Raw genomic sequence first — 23,176 nt, 5'->3', positions numbered from 1 at the left:
CAGCATTTGACCTGTGCCTTACTTGCAAACTGTTTTCGGGGCGATCGGCGCCATATGTCCTGCCTTGACATCTAGCTAAATGAAGTCTTTTTCGGAGGAATGATTCTTGCTTCCAATATTGCACTTGGTTGAGGAGGTCTTCAGTGTGAGAATGGTCGATGGATCCCTAAAGAAACGATATGTTATATCCTCATGAACAGTAAAAGCTGTCCCGTTCTTTGCTAAAAGCAAGGCGCTCACCTATGCCGCTCCTGCTTCCGCTCCAGATACTGGAGACGTGCTATCCAGGCTCTAGCCACAAGGATATTCATGACATGAGACAAAGAAGCACACGGTGATGTCTATCGTAGGTCAAAATCATTTGTGGATGAGACAGTGCGAAAAAGGACCCGGAGATGAGCCCCCCCCCCAACTTTATTATGTGACCAGCCACGGAGGCTTTGATACCTTTGGCTGCGATCTCACGCAGTGCAAGGGATGGACCTTGGCGGCGCTGCCTACACTTCCAACGGGATCAGTCATCACTTGAGACGCATCTCATGCTCAAGACCGCCTGCATTCTGAGATTCGCTTTCGACTTTCGACGGCTACACATTTGACCATTGCGCGTCAGGCGCCCAAGCACTCTGCATCGAGGCGCCAAACCCCCCTGTTCTGGCGCTCATCCGGTCAGCCGTACCTCCTCATGGCTTATCCTCGCTATCCTTCCAGTGACGGCACCCCCATCCAAGTGACGACGACACCAACCAAAACTTGATCACAATCCTTTCTGGGCAGTTCAGGATGCAGCGACCAAATAGCTGACCGCAGCTTCATCTCGCTACACATGAGGCCCGAATCTGAAAGAAGTTAAGCATGTGTGTCAAGCAAATATAACGAGGTAAAACGTACGTGGAGATGGGTACATCCGGAACGCAATTCATCTCGCCCTCAGCGGCGATTGCTGCGAGAGGTGACAGAAGACCTTAGCTCCCGCCCAATAAAGGACTGTCTGAAGATTCCTGAGGTGCCTCTGTCGAGGCAAGCGACTGTTTTTGGACGATAGCAGGTAAAACATACCATTTTGGCGCTGCGGGAGCGCGACACGCATTGGACGAGAGACGAGAGTTTGGCGAAAATGGTTAATGTGATAAACATTGAAACCGCTGAAAGATCGCTAGAGAACTCCGTGTAACTGTAAATGATGTGTGCATTTGGGATGGAAATGCGTGGAATGGGATTCGAAGACGAAGGTGGCGCTATAAGGGGTAATGATGTCGGAAACCAAGAAAAGGTTGAGAAATTCGTGGAACAATGAAAGGGAAAAGGTATCAATGGAAGGAAGCTCAGGAGGGCGAGGAGTCGGCCCGTGACGTGGGAGGGAAAACTGAGAACGGGCGAGTTTCTTAGGGTCAGATAGCGATGATGGGTGTCTGACTAACCTCGACCCGCCTATGGTTTGAAGAACCACGAGTTCAGGGGCTAGCTCCTACAGCGAGGTCAACGACCCCAGTCACTCACCAACATCGCTGCCTCGTCCACACACTCCCGTCGTCAAATCATCCATCGAAACACATTAACGATACAGGCTTCATAGCCCAGGCATCTACGTCCCAGGTTCCAAAGTCTGGGGTAGTCTACTTCCTGAATTCAAGAATCAGCATTTCGAACTCAACGATAAGCTCAGCGAAAAGGCCCGTACCCAAATTGATAGCTTTATCAAAAGCCCTGAGGCAGAAAACCCGGATATTAGTAAACACTGTTTGGTCGGAAAGTACGGAGCCAGGGTTATCAACTGGTTCGTGAACATTCCCCAATTAGATGTGTAGTGTTTGTCTGTGTCTCTGGCAGATGTTGGTGTCGGGTTCTACTCAGCCATCGACACGACAATATCAATATAGACACAATGGCATTTAGAAATATCCACTTTATGAATTTAGGATCAAGAATGGACTTATACATCGTTATTATTCACTCATGTAGTAAAGTGTAGGCCTCGTAAAAACCTGAACTCCGATCAAATACATCAAATCCTTTCCGAAGACCTTGCTTGGGTGAGACATTGCCATGGCAAGTCTTTTTTTTTCCTCAAGAAAAAAACAAAAACAGAAACAAAAACAAAGAGCAGGGGACAAGGAAAAAGATGAAAAGCACTGCTGATGCTTAATTGTACCAGTCGTTCTCGTCCCCGGGAGCCTCGATCGTGACGGCCATCTCACCGTTAGAGTCGCGAACACCACGATGAACCATGGTGGCGTCGTTGTTGTTGTGCTCTACCAAGCATATCTCCTCCACCTGCGGGAGTCTTGTCGCCATCGCCATTATCGCTCTCATCAGCCCATCATCGAGATCCGTTCGCAGTTGGTCTCCGGGGTTCAGTCGCCACATCGGGAGGATCCAGGTCATAATCCTGCGGTGAAATTCAATACTTAGTCGTCGGAGGTTAGACATCCCCACCAGCTGGTCGGCGATGAGGGACAGGCGGAACGGAATATCCGTCGCCTGGGGGATCCCGCCGACGGGGAACGTGTCCGCCGGCCCCTTCTCTTGTACGACCAGCTGTTGGAGATGATCTAGCTGGTTGATCTTGACCCGAGCGCCTCCTCTGAGATGCCTCAAAAAGTCATTGATAGGTACCTTGAAGTTAACACGCAAGTGCCGAACTTGTGGGCAACCCTCCTTGATTGAGGCAACTCCATGACTAACGATGCGAGGCATAACATCGATGACCTGCACATTGCGCAGGGAATGTCTGAGTAAGGTGGATAAGGTTGGTGGGCGTAAGTCCGAGATTAGGACTCTGACAATATCCCAGCTGGGATTCTCCTTCACCATTCGGTGAAGAGAGGACACCTCCGCCTTTGAAAGTCCATCAAGGGAAAGCGACAAGGTGGTGGTACGCGGAAGATGCTTTTTCAAAGACATTAACAGAGCAGGTAGGAGGTCTTTGTACTCGTTGAAATTGTCGTTATTCTCTGGTCGGACCTGGATGCCAAGATCGCTGCAAAACGAGTCAGTAAGTATCATACGAAATAGATTTTCTGGAATCCTTACCGGCACGCTCTTCCCATGCCCCGTGTACGAGATTGGTTTCGGTTCTTCAAGAATTGCATGAGAGCGTCTGTGATCTCCGTCCTTGTCCCTGCAAATGACATTGTCCGAAACAAATGGGGTCGTACGCATGATTCTATGGCCTTAGAGGTAAGAGACATGTTCCCAAGGTCCTGAACCTGGAGGTGCCCCCCGATCTCTCCGAGGATTTCCAATGGAAGTGAAGTAAGTGGCGGCATGATTGTTTAAGGTGAGCGGAAAGAAGGAAGAAAATGGGTGCAGGAGTGTTAAACTTGGTGTGAGTCTCAGCAGAAGAGGAATTTGAAGTTGATACTGGAGAGTCTGTATTTCTGAAAACAAAAAGATGAACAGTGGATAATCTGCACGTTGGGCAATAGGAAGATGGAAAACATTCACCGGTGCTAGGAACTGGCGGCCTTAGCACTGTCAGACAGGCTAAAGAATGGATATGACTGCCACTGCTGCTCCCTACTGTACCTTAAATGTGCTAATTGTTATTCTTTAGTGATCATAGGGACTTTTTCAGCAGTGATTGCAATGTGCCAGAAGCAATTTCAGTTACTAGAACTTGTAATTTCAGCGAGATATGTCGGGCCAGCACTTGTAGCAAAGCAGTTTTCTTTGGCTGCAAGCAGTAGGACGGTCTTGGTGTATGCTAGACTCTTGGGAAAGTCAAGTGTCAGTGTTTACGCATGTTCGATCTTCATCCCTACTACATCATTCTTATGTTAAGCCATAACAGTGATCAAAGGCAATGTTCTTGTTCTTTGGACTTTACGTAACTACTGTCTTGACACGAAGACATCTTGAGAAAGTGGAGTGTCTGAGGTGAACATAGTGTTGATGTCAATACGGAACAGTCTCAAAGTGACAGTAGTGATATTGTTTGTGTAAACTCATGTATGCATAATGTTGTGTATTATCGTGGCATCTTTGTCCCTCCCTCTTTGCAACTCTACAGGCAGTGCTTTTTTTACTGGTCACCGACAGACAAAATTCGTATTCTCAAATAAAAAGACAAACAAACAGACACTCCACAAATACATGCTTCAGGTATGCTCCAGGGCAATATGGAACGGGGGTTTGACGATTGGTGCCCGATGAGGGCGTCAACGCCTTTGCCACTTCCACCGTCACTCGGACTCTCCATTCTGAAATAATGAACGATTCTGCATTCTCCAACACTCAAAGCTTGCTCAATGTGGGAGGGAGGTGCGAAGGCAAGAGTTTACTCGGTGATGAGAGAGGATCGTGTGAGTGAGAGGTTGATCGTATGTGTTCGAAGACCAGGATTTCAAGTCTAACAGTAAGGTCGAGGTTAGAAGGTGCGAGTGAGGTCACTGTCCTAAGGAAGGTGCTCCTTCCACTCTCCGAGGAGAGGAGCGCCTGACAGTTGGTTGATACACAAGTCGCGATCGACTTAGTTCGCGGTGTGTGATATCGGTGAGCGGTATATCGAGGCTGCTCAAAAAAAGGGGGCGAAAAGGCACGGTAAACGGCGAAGGGAAAAGAAGACGACATTTCGATCTTGGTGCAGACTGTCTTCCCAAATACGTGAGCAAATACTCAAAATGGAAACATCGTCAAAAACTTACCGGTGAGACCTTGCGCTGATAACCAACGGCTGTACTGAGCAAGCTCAGTAGAGAATCCCAAAGGGAAACGCATGCCGGTCCAAATCGGTCTCGATAGAGAAACGAATGGTGGTATCCGCCTCCCTTACTGCCCTCAACACAATGTCTCCATGGATAAAGGCCACCTGCTGGAGGGCAGGGATCGAGGCTAAGATCTTCTCGTTCCACTGCCGAACATAGTGTTCGACAGCTGGCAGACCCGTGCCAGTCCCCGGGACCCCGGGTTGATGTTCCACGAGGATGGACCTAGGGAACACCAACCCCAGCCGTTCGAGGTATATCAACCTCGACAACTCCTTGACAAGCACCTTGACGAACAACTATGGCAAAGTTAGTAAAGTTCTGAATCAATAAGCAGCATGTAGTTCAGATGAAGCAAGACATAATTTAGACCAGTTTAGTCTAAAATTAGTCTAAATTTAGACTAACTTAGACAAAAGGAGACGACAAGTAAACATACCTTTGGATCCTCGTGGACCACATTAAACGCCGCTGGCTTTACCTGGGTCGGTGCCAGAACCAACCACTCCATCCGCCCAAATTGGGTTAACACCCCCGTCTGGTTCGACACAAAGCCGGCCGCTCTGGCACGGCCACCAACGTTCTTGGACGCCGGGAGTCTGAAAGGCACGACCAGTCGTCGAAGAAAGGGCGCACACTGCCTGGCAGCCTGCAGTTCGAGCTGGCCCCCGAACTGCAGTCCGCTGAAGGACTCTGGACGAGTCTTGCTGACCAGGATAGCCAGAAGCTCGGTGTCGGCCTCGTCCTCCATCTGGATTGATCGGAGGCCATTCCAGACAGGCAGTCTCGTGCACCTATCGCGCAGCTCCTGGCGCTGGAAGTCAGAGAACCACCAGAAATCCAGCTGAATGCCCTGGAGGTTTCTCATGGCCCCCAAGGAGCTGGCGATAAGGCGAGGGAGCACAAACGCAGCGTGTGGGCCGGGGGATGTTTCGTCGTCTTCGATCTCGATTGCTACGTGCCTGAGTCTTGTGTTAGCAAAGGTTTGTGATGCTGGGCAAGATTGTTCAAGTTTACTTTATGGCAGGGAGAACGATGGTGCTGGTCGTGGCCTGGTGATGCTTTGCATGCATAAATGCAGTTAAGTCGAGCACCAAGTCCATGCTTGTTCCCCTGAAGGCAACGTCATAAAAGTATGACTTCGCATACTGTTCACGCATATGCTTTGACGCGACGATGATTCCTTCCATCTCGGAGGGCTTTAAAAACCCTCCGATCAGGAGATGGACTTCTCCCGGCAAGTTTGTCAAGGACAGAGACGATATGGTATAGGTGAGGGCTATGGACAGGTCAGTGGAAGGTCCTCACAAACAAACGACTCCTCGAGGTAACTGACTGTGAGATCAGTCTTTTGAATCGAGTGGGTTGTTGTTCTTGTTGATAGGCAAGAGAGTCTGAGGTTTGAAGAAGAAGAATAAGACAAGCGGTTTAGTTACTTCGCTGAGCTGGGAGTATAACTTAAAGTCGTACGGTGAAGAGTAATGAGCATTTTAGGGAGAATTTCTTGTTCACATTGGAGATCTTCAAGCTTGCAAGTCTTGTGGAAGAAGGAGAAACGAGGGGGGGGGGGGTCAGACTTCTACAAGTATTTGACCCGCTCCCGAGCAGCAACGCCGGCGCCAGTGGGAGACCAGCGGGGACGACTCACGGCTGCTTGTCAGTGCTAGCTCAATCTTCTTCACCAGAAATTCACTTTCGTACTTTTTGTTTACTCTGTCTGTGGCAATGCTGAATATCTGTACTCCAGAGATACTTAGGTATTACATCAGGGGAAAGGGGTTCTGGTAAGTTGTTGAACACCCCCGCAAACATCTATTGATGCGTTTTGTTCACTCCAACAGCAGTTCGTGAACTATTGAGTACATTGGAATACAGACTGATCCAAAGACTAGGCTTAGTGTGATTGTGGAATAACAGAAAAGCGAGTGTTAAGCCACCCAGCTTCGAGTGTTCACGATTTTCATTGGATCAAAGGAAAGTCATAAAGGCATCTCAAAGTGAGCACCACCACTCTTCCTGCCCTAAGAAGTCGCAAACGCTAACTTCTTACACTACTACCCCTGACATTGCATCCATGTCCTGAGAAGAATTCACAAACTCGCATTCTTACTTCAACTCCGAAGCCAGACTTTTGTCTTTCCACGACTGTTCCTCTTACCAGATCGAAATAGCAAAGATAACGTCAAGTCAAGCCTGCCAACCTTACCTAAAGTCCATTTCGTCGACGGTATATCCGCAGCGAACGAGTCTTCATGCTATACAAATGTGCCAACGAGTGACGCCAATGCCGCCCACGCCAAGCTGGCTCTCGAGGTTCATGGCGCGGCGTAGGAAGGGGTGGTGTTGACCTGGCATTCCCTCCACGTCTTGCCACCTTGGGAGATGCATTGTCCGTCAGCCTTTGAACACATCCCTTGCTCTCGAGAACAGATCGGAAGCGCAACGCAACAGCCAATCCAGGGGCAACTGTCAGATCCTATCGTTCAAGCTGCGTCGCAGCCAACACTAGCTGGTTATGTAACCTATTCAGCCTCAACAGTGCTTTGGCAATTTCTCTTCTACTCCCCCTGGGGGTGTTTTTGTGGCGGGAGGCCCTGAGACAGTATGACTTTTACGGTTGTGAGTAAGAATGTACTTTTCTTTAGACTACTGCGCTGACTTGAGTCCGGATAAACCAGGCACAGAGGCGCAATGTTCGAGTTACGGGAGAGCCTCTCCCACAAAGATATTCTGGGAAGGAAAGGAGCAATTGGATCCTCCTTACAACAACATTCTTTCATCATCTAAATATCCTTGACCGCAGTTTGAGTTATTGTCAGACAGAAAGGTCTTCTATATCTTCTACGCAGCTACCCGATGCCCACGGCTGCAAACCGAGTGCCTTAGCTACCGCAGGGTGCAAAGTTTGGCGAAGCAAATCATCAGTAACATAACTCGGTATACTGTGATTCTTTTTACCTGTTTACTTTCTTTGATGGATCGCACGAAGCTTCAGTATGTACCTACGAGGTGGATAGTTCAAAGTTGTTACCAGATATGTTATTTGCAGTTGAAACTTGTGGCTGAGGGCTTAAATAAGAAGAGAGAGGTTAGTTCAATTTACACGCATTGTCATCTGGTTGACCAGCCTGAGGGCAACACTCACTCAACACTCCAGCGCCACCCTCAGTGCTACAACCCAAGGGCCTACTTAGCTACATGTTTCCGTTCGAAACGACAACCGTACTTATACCAGCCATCCAATTGAGCCGTCGATCTCATGGTGCGTTTGAGTGGACGTGACCTTTGACGATAAATAACCTCTACACGATCAAGACACCATCTCTTCCAAAGCATCTCTGCGAAATACACTTTTCCATCTCTTCCAAAAGCAGCAAATCACCTCTCAGTCCTCCATCACTTCAAAAACTCTTCCTTTCCCTGCTCGACCAACACCTCCCTCACAGCCTCCAAAACCCCCGCATGGTCCTCCCTTGCTGCAACAAACCCAAAGTTCGCACTCATCTTCCTCCCAGCCGTCAAGTCAATCTTCTTCCCATGAACATCTGTGATCTTTCCACCAGTCTCTTCAAAGAGTAACATGGCACCTGCATGATCCCAAGCTTTAGCGTATCGATCTCGGCGCTTGTAAACCCAGACTGTCGTGTTGCCGAGACCCATTGCGAGAACAGCCCAGCGAAGAACCCAAGGGAGGAGGTCGTTTCCTGGATAAGCAGTGCTGAGACGCGAGGCGACGATTTCGTGAATGCCGGAGAGGGCGGAGTCGACTGTTGAGCTGGTGACGAAGCTGATGTCTTTGTTGCTGTAGAGTGGGAGTGTCCTGGGTTGGTCAAATCGCAGGGGGCGTATGTAAGCGCCGTGACCTTTGACAGCGAAGAAAATGCATCCTTCGCCAGTGGGATCAATGTCTTCGTTCTTGAGAGGCGCCTTTGCATCAATTGACAAATTTGGTGCACCAACGATCCCAACAGTCTGTTCACCATCCACAAGCAAAGCCATATTGATAGCATAAAGCTGACCGAGTAGATACGTCTTCGTCCCATCAATCGGATCAAACACCCAAGTTCTCCCAGTGGCAGACGGGCTACTAGCTCCACACTCATCAATAAGGTCACACATCTGCTCCCTGCTCTCAGGCAACTTGCACAGTGACATTGTATCCTCATCCCCGGCAACACCCTCCAAAAGCTGCCAGACCCTTTCCATCAACATAGAATTCTGCCTCAAGTCCGAAGCATCTTCCTCTCCTACGACTTTGTCCTGTGGAAACGCATTCTTGATCGTCGCTGTGAGGAGCGCCTGGACTGCAAAATCGGCGACTGTGACGGGACTCAAGTCGTCCTTCTCAATTGCGCCTTTGTCCTTGTCGGAAACAATCGATTGACTCAATTGAGCAGCTTTTTGCAAAGCGCCAATAGCGACGGTGAGTTCTTTGGCGTACGGACTGTTCATTTTGAGATGTGTTGAGGTGATGAGTGTTCTGTGAACAAACCCCGCTTTGAGTGAATAGTGGATAACTGCATACTGACCTCATTCACGCTTGTAAGCTAGTTCAGCACTTACTCATCTCATCTCATCAACAACATCATCATCATCATCATCAACAACAGATGGATCATCACACATGCCTGAAAGATCTCTGAAGCTCAACCCCGCCGCCAACACTTTTCTAGGCGAACCGTTCGAACTCAGACCCGTTGTCAATGAGATTCTACGCACAAAGTACTGTGTCCCCGGAAGCATCTTTCTTGTCGAGGGCGTTGATCGCATCTCTGTCTCGCGATCTGGACGATGGCAGGTCATTCGGCTTCTTCTCGGTGACGGAGAGTTCTGTGTTCAGGCGATAATAGCGCCTGACATGCACCGCTTCGTCACCACGGGGGAGATCGCCCTGGGAGCTTATGTCCGGTGTGAGAAGTTCGATGTCAAGTGGAAGAAGGTTGGTGATGACAGCATGGTGATGCTTTTGGTGAGAGACCTCATCACAGTTGGCTGGAACGAAACATATCGAGCACTCCAAAAGAAAGACGGACCTCTCCCCGCACAGATTCCGGCACCAGCACTTCAAGCAAAGTTGGCAGCTCAGTCCAAATCGGCACCAGAACCTGAGCCAGAGATCAAGCCGGCTCCCAATCAGCCCGAGCTTCCCGCCAATGGCCCCCCTAAATCAGGCTTCGAGGATTACATGGAGTTTGATGATGTTGATGAAGCAGCAGCTGAAGAAGCATTCGAAGCCTTCGAGAGAACCATGAATGCCAACAGACCCAAGACACCACAGAAGGCACCTCCACCTCAAGAGATTGAGTCCCCACGAAAGACGTTGGCACTTCCGAAGCCGCAGACACCAACCAAAGCAACACTTTGGAAGAAGCCGCGAACACCGCAAAAGGTAGAGACACCACAGAAACCGAAGACGCCGCAAAAGGCAGGACCTTCACTGAAACCACAAACACCACAAAAGTTGCAGGCATTGCAGAAGCCGAATACACCACAAAAGATTGAGGCTCCCCGAAGACCACAAACCCCACAAAGAACTGCGATAACCCAAGAGACGCCAACATCCCATCAAGCCATCGCCCTCCCCCGAGACTGGCACGATCCCCAAACTCCCCTCAAGCTCACCACCCTCCGCCAAATCCCCCACCTTCCCTACGCCCAAAACTGGTCCTGCAACGTCCTCGCCATAGTCTCCTACCTCTCTGCCATTGAGCCCTCGAATATCCCACCATATCGACAGCGAAGCGTACGCCTTGCAGATCCCTCTACGTCAAAGCAAGTCCACCTCACTGTCTTTTTGGATCCGGAAGCTTTCACTCCGCGAGTTGGAAGTGCGGTGTTGCTTGTGGGTGTGAAGAACCATCGTTTTGATGGGGGCAGTTTGAAGAAGTATGAGAGTGATCGCAAGAATGGACGGTGGTGGTTTGAGAATCCGATTGAGATGGATTGGTGTGATGTTGAGGGGATTAATGATTGGTGGGCGCAAGTTACTGCGGCTACACAGGGTCGACGTTAGTACCGTAGATGAATTGATCCCGTATTTTTCTTGCGCTATCTCATTCCGGTGTCGTCATGTTCAAATCTGGCACGTCACTCAAGAAGTCCCGAATGAAGAAACAGTGGAAGAAGATCTCAATACAAATTCCATACATAATCTCAAACACCAATAACAAATATCTAGGGGTATTGTGCATCCCTTCCGTCAACGCCAGGTTCGCCGTCCTCTTCCTCACGATCTTCGATGGCCCCTTCGATGGGGAGTCCAGCAATCTCTGAGGGCAATAGCAAGATAATCCTTCCGACTGATCTCCAACCTGCTCAACCGAACTTTCCTTAAATAAGTTCTGTCTGCTGATTTAAGCTCTCGGCCGCGATAATAACAAAGGAGGGTCCAGCCTCTACCAGTGAACGTAAAGAAAATAGCGACACCACCATGAGATGACCCGGCATGAGACGACAGGGTGCTCGGCGACGGAGCGAACCGAACTGCGTTACCAGACGCGCACTTCTTCTCTGGAGACTGGACTGGAGTGACCGAGTCTAATCAATATATGGCAAGGTGCTTGTTGATGGAGCGAACTGAACTGTGTTGCTTGATTCGGCAGCGTATTCCTCTGGGGACTGCACAGCTAGATGACCCAGCATGAGACGGCAGGGTGCTGCGACGGAGCGAACCGAACTGCGTTACCAGACTCGTACTTCTCCGGAGACTGGACTGGAGTGACCGAGTCCAAGCTGGCAGTCGGGACTGCCAAGGTCGGAATAGGCTGCACACCCTCCAGGTTGCTCCCTCTCATATGTCCACCGACGATGTTCGAGTCGGACGCACGCCAGACTGGCCTAAGCAAGTCCTCTAGGCGATGGCGCTCTAGAAACTCCTGTTCCTCCTGAGACAGGCCTGCAATTGACGCCATACGGCGACGGTTGGTGACCGAGTCCAAGCTGGCAGCTGGAACTGCCAAGGTCGGGACTGGTAATATTCCGGCACCTGGATGTGGGTTTTGCGCGGCAACGCAACTGAGACGATGCGAGAGTCGAAGCGGTGATGAGCGCGCTTGACGGGACGGAGAGGGGGTTCACCTCAAATGAGGGAAGGTCACCTCAAAAGAGGGATGGTCACCTCGATATGAGGGAGCATTCGAGCATCATCCGCACTCCCAGGTATTCGGGAGGAACCAGACTTAGTAACATGGGAGGGGCTAGTGTTGGGATAGCGAGATCCAGAGTCGGGAAAGCGGAAACCAGGGTTGTAGTAGTGGAGGCCAGAGTCGGGCAGACGAGTGCCGATGGCTTGAGGAACAGCGACAGCTTCGGGGGCGGGCTTGGTTCCCGTCATACCCGTCACCACCTCCATCTTCATCGTCCCCTTCCTCATCTTCATCCTCCGCAGCACCCACACTACCATGGTTGGGGGTAGTGGGGGCCAGAGTCTGGAAAGCGGCGGTTGTTGATGGGGGCAGCCCGCCGCTACCACGTTGCCTCCTTAATTACCGTCGTCACCGCCATCATCACTGTCTTCATCGTCCCCTTCCTCATCCTCTTCCTCTGGATCTTCCTCGTGCTTAAGGTCGATAAATCGAGCATTCTGCCAAAATTGAAATTTGAGCGGCAGGTTTTCGTGTCCCATGTCTTGGAATGGTAGGGTGTGATCAAATAAGGTGCCCGGGTTCGGGGCCGTCTTCTCTGGTTTGTATAACGCCAGACCGCCCAGGCTAGGCAAGATCATAAAGTCGTCGTCCTGGAACACTTTAGTTCTCAGCACCTGCCCGGGGTCGGCGTGTCTCATGGGTCTCCATTGGGGTACTGGCGCTAGGGGTCGGCCCAAAGGTCGGAGAGTCTCCATATGGGTTTCCGTGTAGTACTCAGCGTACTCGTGAGGTCCCAGTTCATCAAATGTAATTGATGATGCAATGACAAGATCACCCTTCCAAAAGTGGGTGTCGGTCAATCTCTTCACATTCTTCTGGCCTTGCATGGCCCGAGCATCGCCGTTCCAGCGGAGGTCCGGGTCTGCGGAGAGAAATTCGTAGTCGTTGAAGGACTCTGTGAAGAGGTTGAAGGTTATGACGTTCCAATCTCCCTTCAGGGTCTTGGGCTCACAGCAGCCGCAGAGTTCGAGCTTTCTCTTGTCGGTGCCTTGGAAGCGGTAGGTGGCTAGGGTGTAGGTGCCGTGGTCGTCAGACTTGCGGGCAGAGAAGGTTATTGCCAGTCGGGTAAGTTCGCTGCAACCCTCCTGTGGGTTTCGCAGGGGGTTGCGGATTGCCTTGGTCTTGGTGCCGACAATCTTTCCGTCCTTGAACTTGACCACCTTCAGGGTACAGAGGTTCAATTCTACTGGAGTCAGTGGATGTTGGCAAACTTGTGATCGTTGAACTTACCACGAGCAGTGTGGGAGAGCGTCCAGACGGCGAAGAAAACATCATCATGTTGAGGATGTGGTAGCACTTGCGCTAAGCCATAACACCCTGGCTGGGGTCCAAAGGGGTGTCCGATCCCGGACAGGTCGATTTCTTGTAGAGACTCCCGCCAGCTGTAGCTGAAGATTTTTCCATTTGCGGTGACAAAGAACATCTTTCTCAGATCTACATATGCGTGGTCGAGACCGGCGGGAAGAATGAACTCAGCCCAGGCACCCCTGGTATCCATCTTGGCAACGTGGCTAGAGATGTCAGTCGGCGGTTACTCACAACAGAAATTCTAAGGCACTTACATCTTTCTCAAACCTGGCAATAGCTCCAAGAGGATTAAGAAGTGCTCACTGATTGCCGCCGCTTGAAATCGCGCCCCTCTCATGGCACTAGCGAGAGGGGCGAATCTCTCCCGGTTCGCCTTGCGGATGTCGTCGATAATGATGATATGTGTTGACAGTTGCCATACGAGCTTTCCCTTATTGTAGATAAATGCCCACGGAACACCTTGTGAGTGAACCGCGGCTGTCTGGCGCGAGAAAAAGTTGGTGGTCGAGAGATCCCAAGGCGTCCAGGTGCGACTGTCGTAAGGGTACCGCCACTTGAGGTGCTTTGCTAGTTCAATAGAGAACAGCTTTTGGGGGTGGTCATTGGGGTTCAAGGGGATAAGGCCAGGGAAGAATCTGTGAAGTGCTTGGGTCATGGTCTCTTTGGCTCCGAACTTTGTTTTCCAGCCTTTGCTGACGGCAAGGCATGCTCGGTAATCATCAAAATTCAGGAACTTCAGAATCTCACAGATCATCTCCGGGGGTAACTTCTCTAGGCCTGCAAGTGTGATCGTGGTCTCAGAGATTTTCTTCCTAAGGTAAAGGATATCAAATGGTGAGAGTGTTTCGAAGAGAGCATCTAGCTCATCTTGCCGGGAGGATGCGCGCGAGGACTTGTCATTTTCATCCATGATTGCAAGTTTTTGACGCGTTTGCGCGTGTAGATGGATCAGAATTAGTGAGTGTCAGAGAAAAAAACAAGATCAGATGAGTTTTCAAAAGTTGAGAAATGAGTGTTACCAGAACAAGTTCCCCTCCAGTAGAACTTGGGGACTTAGGGACTTCTGCATTGCTCAGGTCACATGATCCACCTCCTCTGGCACTGTCACCTCCTGGCCTCCTCCCTCACAATAAAAGCTCCCAATATTTTCTTCGCACACAAAAATATTTCCTTTCCCTTCTCCCTCATCCAAACATTTCTTACCCCCTTCACCCCAAACAATACTTCTTAACACTGCGCACTGCACTCCCCATATGCACACTCCCTTTTCACTGTGTTGGCTTGATATGTCTCGCTGAGATGTCATAAGCTTTAACTATCAATCAAAAAGGTATATTTTCTCCAAGAATATCCCACTGCTCTTGGATTACATCCGGAGTTGAGCTGACTTTTCATCGCCCAGTCCCATATGTATCATGGGCACCGCTCGCTCAGGCTCATCGTAGCTTTGGCCAGCTAACGCTCACTGTCAAAGGTGAGTGTGGCTCCTGAGCAAGACTGAGTGACTGGCTCAGGTTCATCAGTGCCTTGGCCGGCAATCACTCACAAGTAAGTATGACGCTCTAGAACAAAAGCATCAACGCTGACCTCTTGTGCAGCACAACCTGGCGTGAGAATCATTCCCACTCGTGTATTTTCAAGGGACGTCGAGAGCGCACCGGACCCAGCAGAGGCTCAACGCGTGAGTGACGCTCTTCAACCATCTTCGTGACACTTGACACTGACATTCGACAGATGAGGCCTTCCCCGGTCTTCGGACTTCGGTGATATTGCTGAGTGTCAGCTGCGGGGTGAGACCCATGTTGGAGGGCGATACGGACCGTCTCTGAGGCGGATCCGGTCATCGACTCTTCAGCATTGGGTGCTCTCCTGCCCCCCTTCAAGCGGGGTGAAGCTGAGTGTCAGTTATGGAGTGTTATGGAGTGTGACTTACGTCGAAAGGCGACAGTGACCGCTTCTCAGGCGGGTCTTGAACCTCACTCTCCGACATCAAATGCTCTCTTCTGTATTCCTCAACTCTTCAGAATCCTGATTACTTTGGATCCGAGCAAGTCAGCGTCACTCCTGTTGACAGCCCTCGAAGACTACCACAGCTCATACCCCCATTCAAATTCGCGTGGCGTTGAGTGTCACCTCTGAAGTGTAACCCCCACCTGAGGGTGACAGAGACCGCCTCTCAAGCTGATCTCGCTCCTCCCCTCATCCCATTCCATTCTCCTCTTCACCTGCTGTACTTTGCCCTGCATTTTCGAAACACAACAGGCTTCGTGTTCTTGATTCAACGCGTTGTCACTGATTCACCAACTCTCTACCTCCTCCCTCCTGCTCCCCCACCCCACGGGTATGCTGCTCCCCCACACCAAGGGTGATCTCTGCCCCCGGCTCTAGGGGTGAAACACCAACGACAGCCGAACGACAACACCCTGGGCTTCTTCCGATGCCGCATTTGGTGCTATCGTTTACGCTCCGCATCATTTTCCCGCCCTCTCTCAGGGCAGGCCCCGTCCCCATTCATGGGTGAATTGAACATGCTTCCCTCGTAATGAGGTGACAGCGGTACGTCGTGATCACTAAGAAGCATGTTCATAGGAGCTAACTTTGACACCCTCACAGGCCTTGACATGGCGCGCTACTTGCATGAGACTTGTCTCTGAGCAACCTGTTGAAGGAAGTTGACGCTGGCATCCCTCCCTCTTCGGGAGGTGAAATGGGTATGTGACAAACACTAAGGCATGTTTGCATGAGCTAACTTTGGGGTTCCAACAGGCCCTACTAGGGCGCCAGTGGACCTTTTTCAACAAAAAGATCGAGGCTTTCAAGGCTCAGCCTAACGACGGCAGTGCCCCTTCACTGTCGTCAAGAAGGCGACTGCTGGTAAGTTTATCCTCCCCACTGGTCGCAATGATCAATAATACTAACCAGGTCTCCAATTCAGCTCGCAAGCGAGGCGTAAATGCCAAGAAGGGCGGATCCGATGAGGAACCGTCCGCTCTTAAGCTCCAAGAGGTAGCTACTGTTTTGAGCATGAATTCAAGTTGAACTTTGCTGACAGAAGTCCACAGCATGCCGTCTTTGATGCAAAAAGACAACATTTCCCAGCCTGAAAACGGTTCTTGCCTCTACAACAACCCTCGTCAAGCTAGCCAAGACAGTGTTGAGCCCACCACTCGGGTCGTGACGAACCAGGTACTGCCAGTGCCTATAGACAGTTTTATGCCTATGAACGAGTTCGCTCGACCCATCACCACCCTGAAGGAACGTTCCCAAATTACTCGACTCGTCGAAGGAACTTTACAGAGATTTGGCATCCAACCAGACGGGGCTCTCACCCTCTATGGCGTCCCGTTCCAGTAACATGGGAGCCATCGACAACAGACACCGAGAGTTTGACGCTCAGTCTATTTACCCTGAAGATACCTGTCTGTTTGGTATTTCGACCATTGGCGCGAGGTATTGGTGAGACGCTTGAGCGCCATCCATTTTCAGGGCTAGTACAATGGAGTGGGTGATGGTGAAAAGCGGTAAGTCGAAAACACTGAGAGGCATGTTCGTGGAAGCTGACTTGACACCTCAACAGGCCCCTCCCAGGGCGCGCTCCCAACCCCCCAAGCTCAAGGGAACCTACGCTTCCGAGGAGATCATGCGCGGTAGAACGCTCACTCGCGAGACCGACGAGGCCCGTGAGAAGAGTGGCAAGTCTCGAACGAGTGATGCCACAGAGCGAGCCCAAGGGCGTCGTTGCTGCTCAGCAGCAAACATACCAGCCTGCGATACCATATACACACATGGACCCGCAATATCCTCCTCCCATGCCTCCCATGGGTTATGCAGGCAGATGTGTTATTTGCAGTTGAGACTTGTGGCTGAGAGCTTATTCTGGCAGACAGAACTTAGCACATGCGGCCTCCAGCCATGGCTCCGGTTACTGCTCCAGGTGGCTTCACGTACATGGATGTGCCTCAACATCCTCATCTGCATTTCCACGAACAGATGCAGATGTACCCAAGCGGGTACGCAGGTCCAGATCCATTCTGCATGCTTCGGCGTGACAGCGTACTGGGGATGCCTGTGTTTATGGACCGACGAAGAGGATGCCTATGAGACCAGTCTCTACCAGCTTCCTGATTGACACCAACACTCCTCCCTCACTTGAGGTGACTTTCCCTCATTTGAGGTGACCAGCGGTACGTAGATAACACTGAGTGACATATTCATAAGCTAACTTTGGATCCCAATAGGCCCTTTCCCGGCGCGCTTGATCAGTGATGGCGAAGGTACTGAGCATCGCATTGAGCGAGCCGGCGACGTCATGGTCGCCGCTCGTCGCTCTGTCTAGGTGCAAGCCATCTTCCCGCCCTCACTCTTGGGGGCGGTGACATCCTGCTGATCAGGAATGGTGAAGGCACCGAGCACAAGATTGAGCGCTCAATGGACGTCATGGAACGGAGCACAAGATCGAACGCTCCATGGATGTTGGGTCTGCCGCGGCCGGAGCCTGCAAAGCTGTACAGAGGGACACGCAGTGGAAGTCTGCAAGATTTTCTTGCACTGGAAGAGCCGGCGACACTCCTTTGCAAGGGCCCTGGTGCCCTGGACAGTTTCATTGCTGAAGCTCAGCCACGTGGTCGTCAAGGATGAGGGGGTGTGAGGCGATGTCAACATCGCTTGCTCACTCGTAACCTCAGTTCACGACGCAACCACTTCTTTCCTCGACTTAAGGACAATTTGCTACCTTGACTACATTCTCTCTTCCCCATCCCTTCTTCAACCTCAGACCCGCTCGTGTTGAATTTACAATACGCGAAATACCACGACGCGCTTCGAGCACCGTGGAAGAATCGCCTGCTACCACCTCGCCTACGAGGAGATGGGGAGCGTCAGCATCACTTGCTCACTCACAACCCGATCACAAACAATCCTTCGTTTATACAACCTGAAGCCAGCTTGCTACCAAACCTACATTTGCTTTCTCTACCTAAGGTATGTCGCCCTTCTCTTTGTGATGTTTCCCTTCTGGTCACTTCACTCCACGTTCCTTTGCCTCCCCCTTCAGCATCTAACATTTGTCCAGCATAACCTCTGAGTTCTGTCTGCCGGAATACGCTCTCAGCCACAAGTCTCAACTGCAAATAACACATCTGGCTCACACCTTGGACATTATGCCACAATGTCTGCTGGCGACAAGTTTCTGGGTGACGACGGTGTATCATGAACTGCTCGGACAGATCCGCAACGTCGGACGCATCAGGTGCTCTGTCATCAACGAGCCTGACTGGGAGCGCCACGAAACCGCAGAGTCGCGCTTTTCGCAGTGAGGTCGGCAGGGCCAACAACACCGCTAGGGCATGGAAGTGGCCGTCAACATGGCTTGCTCGCTCGCGACCCAAGCCAAACGCACAACCATTCCTCCCTCAACCTAGAGTCACTTTGCTCTCTCAATTACATTGCCTGGTGAACCTTCAAAGTCGGTGATCCTGACGATGAACGACAATCACATCATGGATGAGCGACAAGAAAATCGACTCACGGCCACCAAACCACAAAACCATTTTGCACGCACTTTTCCAAGAGTGCATATGGACACGGCCGTCAAGGATGAGGAGATGGACGACGATGACGGTGCCGTCGTCAAAGATGAGGAGATGGATGGTGGGTCTCCAAACGCCAATTCGACAAGCGGGTGCCGCGTACGGCCATTTCCATATCGATATATGTTGAACAGCAACTGAATCTGTGTGCGAAGAGGTAGTCCGGTGGTCGGGGAGGAGAAGTATTCTGAAGCTAAACAAGAAGCATTCATCTTCACTTAATTCTCTCTTCATTGCTCTCGCCTGTGACCCCAAAAGGTTTTGTGATGTGTTATGCCAACTTCATTCTACACGCTTCCTTCTTTCACGTGCGGCGACACCCATCACTTCATTTCGTTCCCATTCCCTGTCAGTGACACTTCCGGTGTATTTCTTGTCGTCGGTATGTTGCAGCCCGCTCCGAAACATTGCGAAGGTTCTAACATGTAGTGTCCGCAGCGCCCGATATGGTTCACTTCGCTCCGCCGTTTTAGGGCCTTCTACATCCACGAACAGGGGAGTAGCATGGAGCCAAATCTCCTTCTTGCTGGAAGCATGCGAGACGCTATCACACACCGTCGGCCACCTTCGAGCCACCTCTCCCGGCGACTACCCCTTCTTCATTGTTGTTCGAATAAAGGCGACACGAACCTCCAATGAAGTGCCGCGAGTCAACAAAGGAAATTGGGCTTGGCCTGAACACTGAAACCGATGTCATGGTTCTTGGATCAATTTGTGGAGCTTGAACGCGCTGTTACAAAGGTAAGCGTCTCACGGGTTCATGTTGTACAACATCTAATAGTTCCATGCAGGACTTGTCCATCATCGCCCTCAACATGAGCGTTAGATCTACTTCGCATCCCATCCCCGGCAAATCCTCATCGACACAGAATACCCAATGACAGGTTAATGCTCCATTTCCGGGTTCACAGTATGTCATGTCTCTTCGCAGAGAGTGGTCACGAAACAAACAACCTTTTTCGCAATGCTACGCGACCCAAAACCGTCCTGCCGCGACTGAAGAAGCCCGGTCGAGTGTTTAACCTCCAATACCGACAATCCCAAACTAAACCTCAAAGAGCACCCAATCCCTCGCAGGCACTTCGACACTTCACATCCCTTTACTTTACCGACGCGTTCAATGCCCACTCGCCGGGTGACAAGCAATAATCGAGCGGCGAAACAAGGACGATGTATCTCACTCCAACAACGACCACAAATACTCTGCATGAAGCCCGCTGGGAGGATTCGAAGCTATCAGTGGGAGCGACTACCAGAAGCCTACCGCTCCGAGAGCAATGAAGGTGGTCCTGAGTCTCAAGATGACTACAGCCGCCCCCCGAAAAGACCACTGCTCTCAGATCACGACATGGTGAAGGAGATTGTCTCGTCTCGGTTGATTCAGTAGACGGCAAACCATTCCGACGATCTGATTTGTGCCAAAGGCCGGCGAGATTTGATGATCATACCCTTATCACTGGATGTGTTGGTCGTCTTCGGTCATGTCGTGCCAAGGTCTCAACGTTGGAAGTATCATTCGGGTTACATGTGGCAAGGAGGAGTGACGGAAGGTTTGAGGCGGATGCTGTGCATCTGTTCCTGAGTGTGTCGCCATGTGTTCGTTTCCATCACCAAGGAGCCTCATGCGCTCGAGCTTAGCAAGACCAAAACACGCATCAGTCCTTTTCGTTATCGCACTAGAAACTGTTTTTCGTGTTCAAAGTAGGCGTAGATTTAGTGTCGCACAGAAAATATATCACATTGTTGCTGCACCACTCAACCCGACTTCTTGGCGTTCGTTGTTTCATTAGGTCTTTGTTGGGCCACAACAGTCAAACTGAAACAAGCGCACCAGCAGAAGAATAACACACAATCGATCAAACCTCACTTAATCTGGTCGATTATGTTGAAAGTACAAGACACAACAATATTTCGACTATTCCTTGCCCCTTGACAGTCTGTACGGTTGTTGTTTACGACTGTCTAGGGTAGTCCGAATCACGAACTGTGCGACCAAGATATGGGTTCTAAGTTTACTGGCCGCGAATCAAATTTGACTTACTGTGTGGCTTCTGGCTCCATGTCTGACCCGGTGAAACATATGAATCGCTTTTCAACGAGCCAAACATCAAATCAGCTTTAGGAGTTCGTGATCAAGTCTTGAGATTGATAAGATTGATAACGGTCGCTGACTGATCCGGAACTTTGTCCGACCTCGGCAGAATAGTGGGGTAGAATTCGGAGCATGACCCATGACGTGGGATCGCGATGGACCAGTCCCAGTTGACGTGATTCACATTCACCAACTCTATCTACCTTATCTATTCCAACCATGAAATCTCCCTAAACTCTCCCTCCTCAACATCCTCTAACCTCATCATTATGTCGTCTCCCACCCCCGACGACACGCGCATCGACGCCGACCAAATCTCCACACACAGCTCCTACGCCTCGTCCTCCGACTCATCCTCATCCTCCCGCGCGCGACGAAACAAGGAGAAACAAGCCCTCCGCCTCATCGCCTTCATCGCAGCAAACATCATAGCCCTCGCCTGCGGCTCCATCGTCGTATTCTCCCTCTACGCGCCCCTCCTCCAGTCCCGCCTGCACTACACGCAGTTCCAGGTCAACGCCGTCGCTATCGCTGGCTCCGTGGCGCTGTACCTTCCTATTTCGCTCATCGGGTATATCTGCGATCGCGTTGGGCTGAAGCCGCTTGCGCTGGGGGGAGGAATCCTCTTTGGCAGCGGGTATGGCATCGCAGCGGGTGTTTATCGGAAGTTGGATCTGGAGTATCGGAGTCATCCTGGGTATCGTGTCAATGGAGACTGGTCCGTTCCGTTTCTGATGTTTGCGTTTGTGTGTATTGGTATCGCGACGTGTGCGCTTTACATGGCTTCTGTGTCATCTTGCGCCAAGAATTTTGGAAAGGGTCGGTATCGGGGATTGGCGCTTGCTACGCCGATTACTTGTTTTGGATTGAGTCCTATGTGGCTGAGTCAGGCGGGAACTCGTCTGTTCACTGAGACGAGGCCAGACGGGTCCAAGGGTGACTTGGATGTATTCCGCTTCTTCCTCTTCCTCGCCATCTTGACTTTCTCCATGGGTATGCTGGGTACATTCACCCTCCGTGTCGTGGATGAGGATGAGCTTATCGATGAGGCTATCGAGGAGCTGGAGCAGAGCGGATTACTCGATGGAAGCTCTTTGCTCGGCAGGTCCGAGAGGAGTTACGGTGCGACGGGTGATGAGACCGAGGGTTCAGCGCTGCTTGATCCGTCGAAAGACGATGCAAAGTGGAAGAAGAACTGGGTCCTCAACGCTGAAACGCGTTCGTTCCTGTCTGACCGCACCATGTGGCCTTTTGCTCTGGCATTCCTCCTGATCGTTGGACCAGGCGAGGCTTTCATCAACAACCTGGGCACAATCATCGGTACGCTAACACCACCTGAGATGGAAGGTCTAAGCCATCGGACGTCAGCGGCGACACATGTGTCCATCTTTGGTGTCACAAACACTGCTTCTCGTATCTTCATCGGTACTCTGACTGATCTTCTGGCACCGTATCCCCAGACACAGCATGTTCAAGCACCGCATGCTCGCTCAGCCGTGAGCAACCGCTTCTCCATCTCCCGCGTCGCCTTCATGGCCTTCTTTGCAACGCTCCTCTCAATCGGTCTCTTGATCCTCGCATCCGGCCTCGTCCAAAACCACGCTGAGCGCTTCTGGCTCGTCTCAGGTCTCGTGGGCGCAGGCTACGGCGCGATATTTAGTCTTACTCCCTTGATCGTCACAATCATTTGGGGCGTAGAGAACTTTGCTACGAATTTCGGCATCATTGGTATGCTTCCCGCTGCAGGCTCTACGTTCTGGGGCCTCGTCTACTCAGCGACGTATCAGAACGGCGCGAACAACTCAAAGTCTGCGCCTGGGGGCGAAGAGCGTGGCGATTTGTTCTGCTACGGTGAGCAGTGCTATGCTCCGACTTACTGGGCTGAGACTGTTACTGTGTGGGTTGCTGTTGGGTTACTGATCTGGGCCTGGAAAGGTAGAGGGGGATGGTCCCAGCGTGGAATTGTGATTTAGTTAGCATGTTATCTCGGCATCTCATCATCTTGGCGTTTTTGGATAGACAGCATACGTGGGTCGGTCTAATTCATCTCATAGCAGCATATTCCTGATATCACCGAATACATAGCGTTTCTTAGCCTGCCGTTGTTCCGTCCGTCAAAGCTCCCTGCATGCAGCTTACCCCGGATTTCAGATCAGACTCCACCACTATCTCGACAAGGGTGCAAGTTTCCCGCGGCCAACTCCCTGATAACTTATCGGCTCGGAGCCTAAGCTTGGCCGCCGATCAGCACGGATCTCAAATTTGACAGCCGTAGCCCTAAACTCTGTGCATCAGCGTTCCCACTTGGTTCCTTGCAAGACATCCAGATAGGAAAGT

General features: G+C 51.1%; 10 protein-coding genes across 10 annotated transcripts; 5 read left to right on the top strand and 5 right to left on the bottom strand.

Moving 5' to 3' along the window:
* Positions 1-2,142: 2,142 nt before the first annotated feature.
* Positions 2,143-3,134, bottom strand: J7337_000166 (uncharacterized protein; the record flags this gene model as incomplete). The annotated part of the gene is made up of 2 exons (XM_044817930.1): positions 2,143-2,980; positions 3,034-3,134. 2 exons carry the CDS (start codon positions 3,132-3,134, stop codon positions 2,143-2,145), a joined length of 939 nt encoding a protein of 312 aa, XP_044685632.1.
* A 1,556-nt stretch (positions 3,135-4,690) lies between these two features.
* J7337_000165 (uncharacterized protein) lies at positions 4,691-5,896 on the bottom strand (the record flags this gene model as incomplete). The annotated part of the gene is made up of 3 exons (XM_044817929.1): positions 4,691-5,005; positions 5,146-5,668; positions 5,724-5,896. The coding sequence occupies 3 exons, from the start codon at positions 5,894-5,896 to the stop codon at positions 4,691-4,693; spliced, it is 1,011 nt and encodes a 336-aa protein (XP_044685631.1).
* A 2,206-nt stretch (positions 5,897-8,102) lies between these two features.
* On the bottom strand, positions 8,103-9,158 carry J7337_000164 (uncharacterized protein; the record flags this gene model as incomplete). The annotated part of the gene is made up of 1 exon (XM_044817928.1): positions 8,103-9,158. The coding sequence occupies one exon, from the start codon at positions 9,156-9,158 to the stop codon at positions 8,103-8,105; it is 1,056 nt and encodes a 351-aa protein (XP_044685630.1).
* Positions 9,159-9,330: 172 nt separating this feature from the next.
* J7337_000163 (uncharacterized protein) lies at positions 9,331-10,719 on the top strand (the record flags this gene model as incomplete). The annotated part of the gene is made up of 1 exon (XM_044817927.1): positions 9,331-10,719. The coding sequence occupies one exon, from the start codon at positions 9,331-9,333 to the stop codon at positions 10,717-10,719; it is 1,389 nt and encodes a 462-aa protein (XP_044685629.1).
* Positions 10,720-11,332: 613 nt separating this feature from the next.
* J7337_000162 (uncharacterized protein) lies at positions 11,333-12,057 on the bottom strand (the record flags this gene model as incomplete). Its single annotated transcript, XM_044817926.1, has 2 exons — positions 11,333-11,720; positions 11,804-12,057. The coding sequence occupies 2 exons, from the start codon at positions 12,055-12,057 to the stop codon at positions 11,333-11,335; spliced, it is 642 nt and encodes a 213-aa protein (XP_044685628.1).
* Positions 12,058-12,186: 129 nt separating this feature from the next.
* J7337_000161 (uncharacterized protein) lies at positions 12,187-14,069 on the bottom strand (the record flags this gene model as incomplete). Its single annotated transcript, XM_044817925.1, has 3 exons — positions 12,187-13,034; positions 13,082-13,362; positions 13,414-14,069. 3 exons carry the CDS (start codon positions 14,067-14,069, stop codon positions 12,187-12,189), a joined length of 1,785 nt encoding a protein of 594 aa, XP_044685627.1.
* A 1,797-nt stretch (positions 14,070-15,866) lies between these two features.
* On the top strand, positions 15,867-16,513 carry J7337_000160 (uncharacterized protein; the record flags this gene model as incomplete). The annotated part of the gene is made up of 4 exons (XM_044817924.1): positions 15,867-15,870; positions 15,936-16,033; positions 16,082-16,165; positions 16,259-16,513. The coding sequence occupies 4 exons, from the start codon at positions 15,867-15,869 to the stop codon at positions 16,511-16,513; spliced, it is 441 nt and encodes a 146-aa protein (XP_044685626.1).
* Positions 16,514-16,655: 142 nt separating this feature from the next.
* J7337_000159 (uncharacterized protein) lies at positions 16,656-17,495 on the top strand (the record flags this gene model as incomplete). The annotated part of the gene is made up of 2 exons (XM_044817923.1): positions 16,656-16,896; positions 17,398-17,495. 2 exons carry the CDS (start codon positions 16,656-16,658, stop codon positions 17,493-17,495), a joined length of 339 nt encoding a protein of 112 aa, XP_044685625.1.
* A 1,162-nt stretch (positions 17,496-18,657) lies between these two features.
* On the top strand, positions 18,658-18,908 carry J7337_000158 (uncharacterized protein; the record flags this gene model as incomplete). The annotated part of the gene is made up of 2 exons (XM_044817922.1): positions 18,658-18,846; positions 18,882-18,908. 2 exons carry the CDS (start codon positions 18,658-18,660, stop codon positions 18,906-18,908), a joined length of 216 nt encoding a protein of 71 aa, XP_044685624.1.
* A 2,200-nt stretch (positions 18,909-21,108) lies between these two features.
* Positions 21,109-22,812, top strand: MCH1 (putative monocarboxylate transporter mch1; the record flags this gene model as incomplete). Its single annotated transcript, XM_044817921.1, has 1 exon — positions 21,109-22,812. The coding sequence occupies one exon, from the start codon at positions 21,109-21,111 to the stop codon at positions 22,810-22,812; it is 1,704 nt and encodes a 567-aa protein (XP_044685623.1).
* Positions 22,813-23,176: the final 364 nt, after the last annotated feature.

Source organism: Fusarium musae, chromosome 1 (assembly GCF_019915245.1).
Source record: "Fusarium musae strain F31 chromosome 1, whole genome shotgun sequence".
In the NCBI taxonomy this organism is placed as follows: domain Eukaryota; kingdom Fungi; phylum Ascomycota; class Sordariomycetes; order Hypocreales; family Nectriaceae; genus Fusarium; species Fusarium musae.
This window is presented reverse-complemented; position numbering and strand designations above follow the sequence as displayed.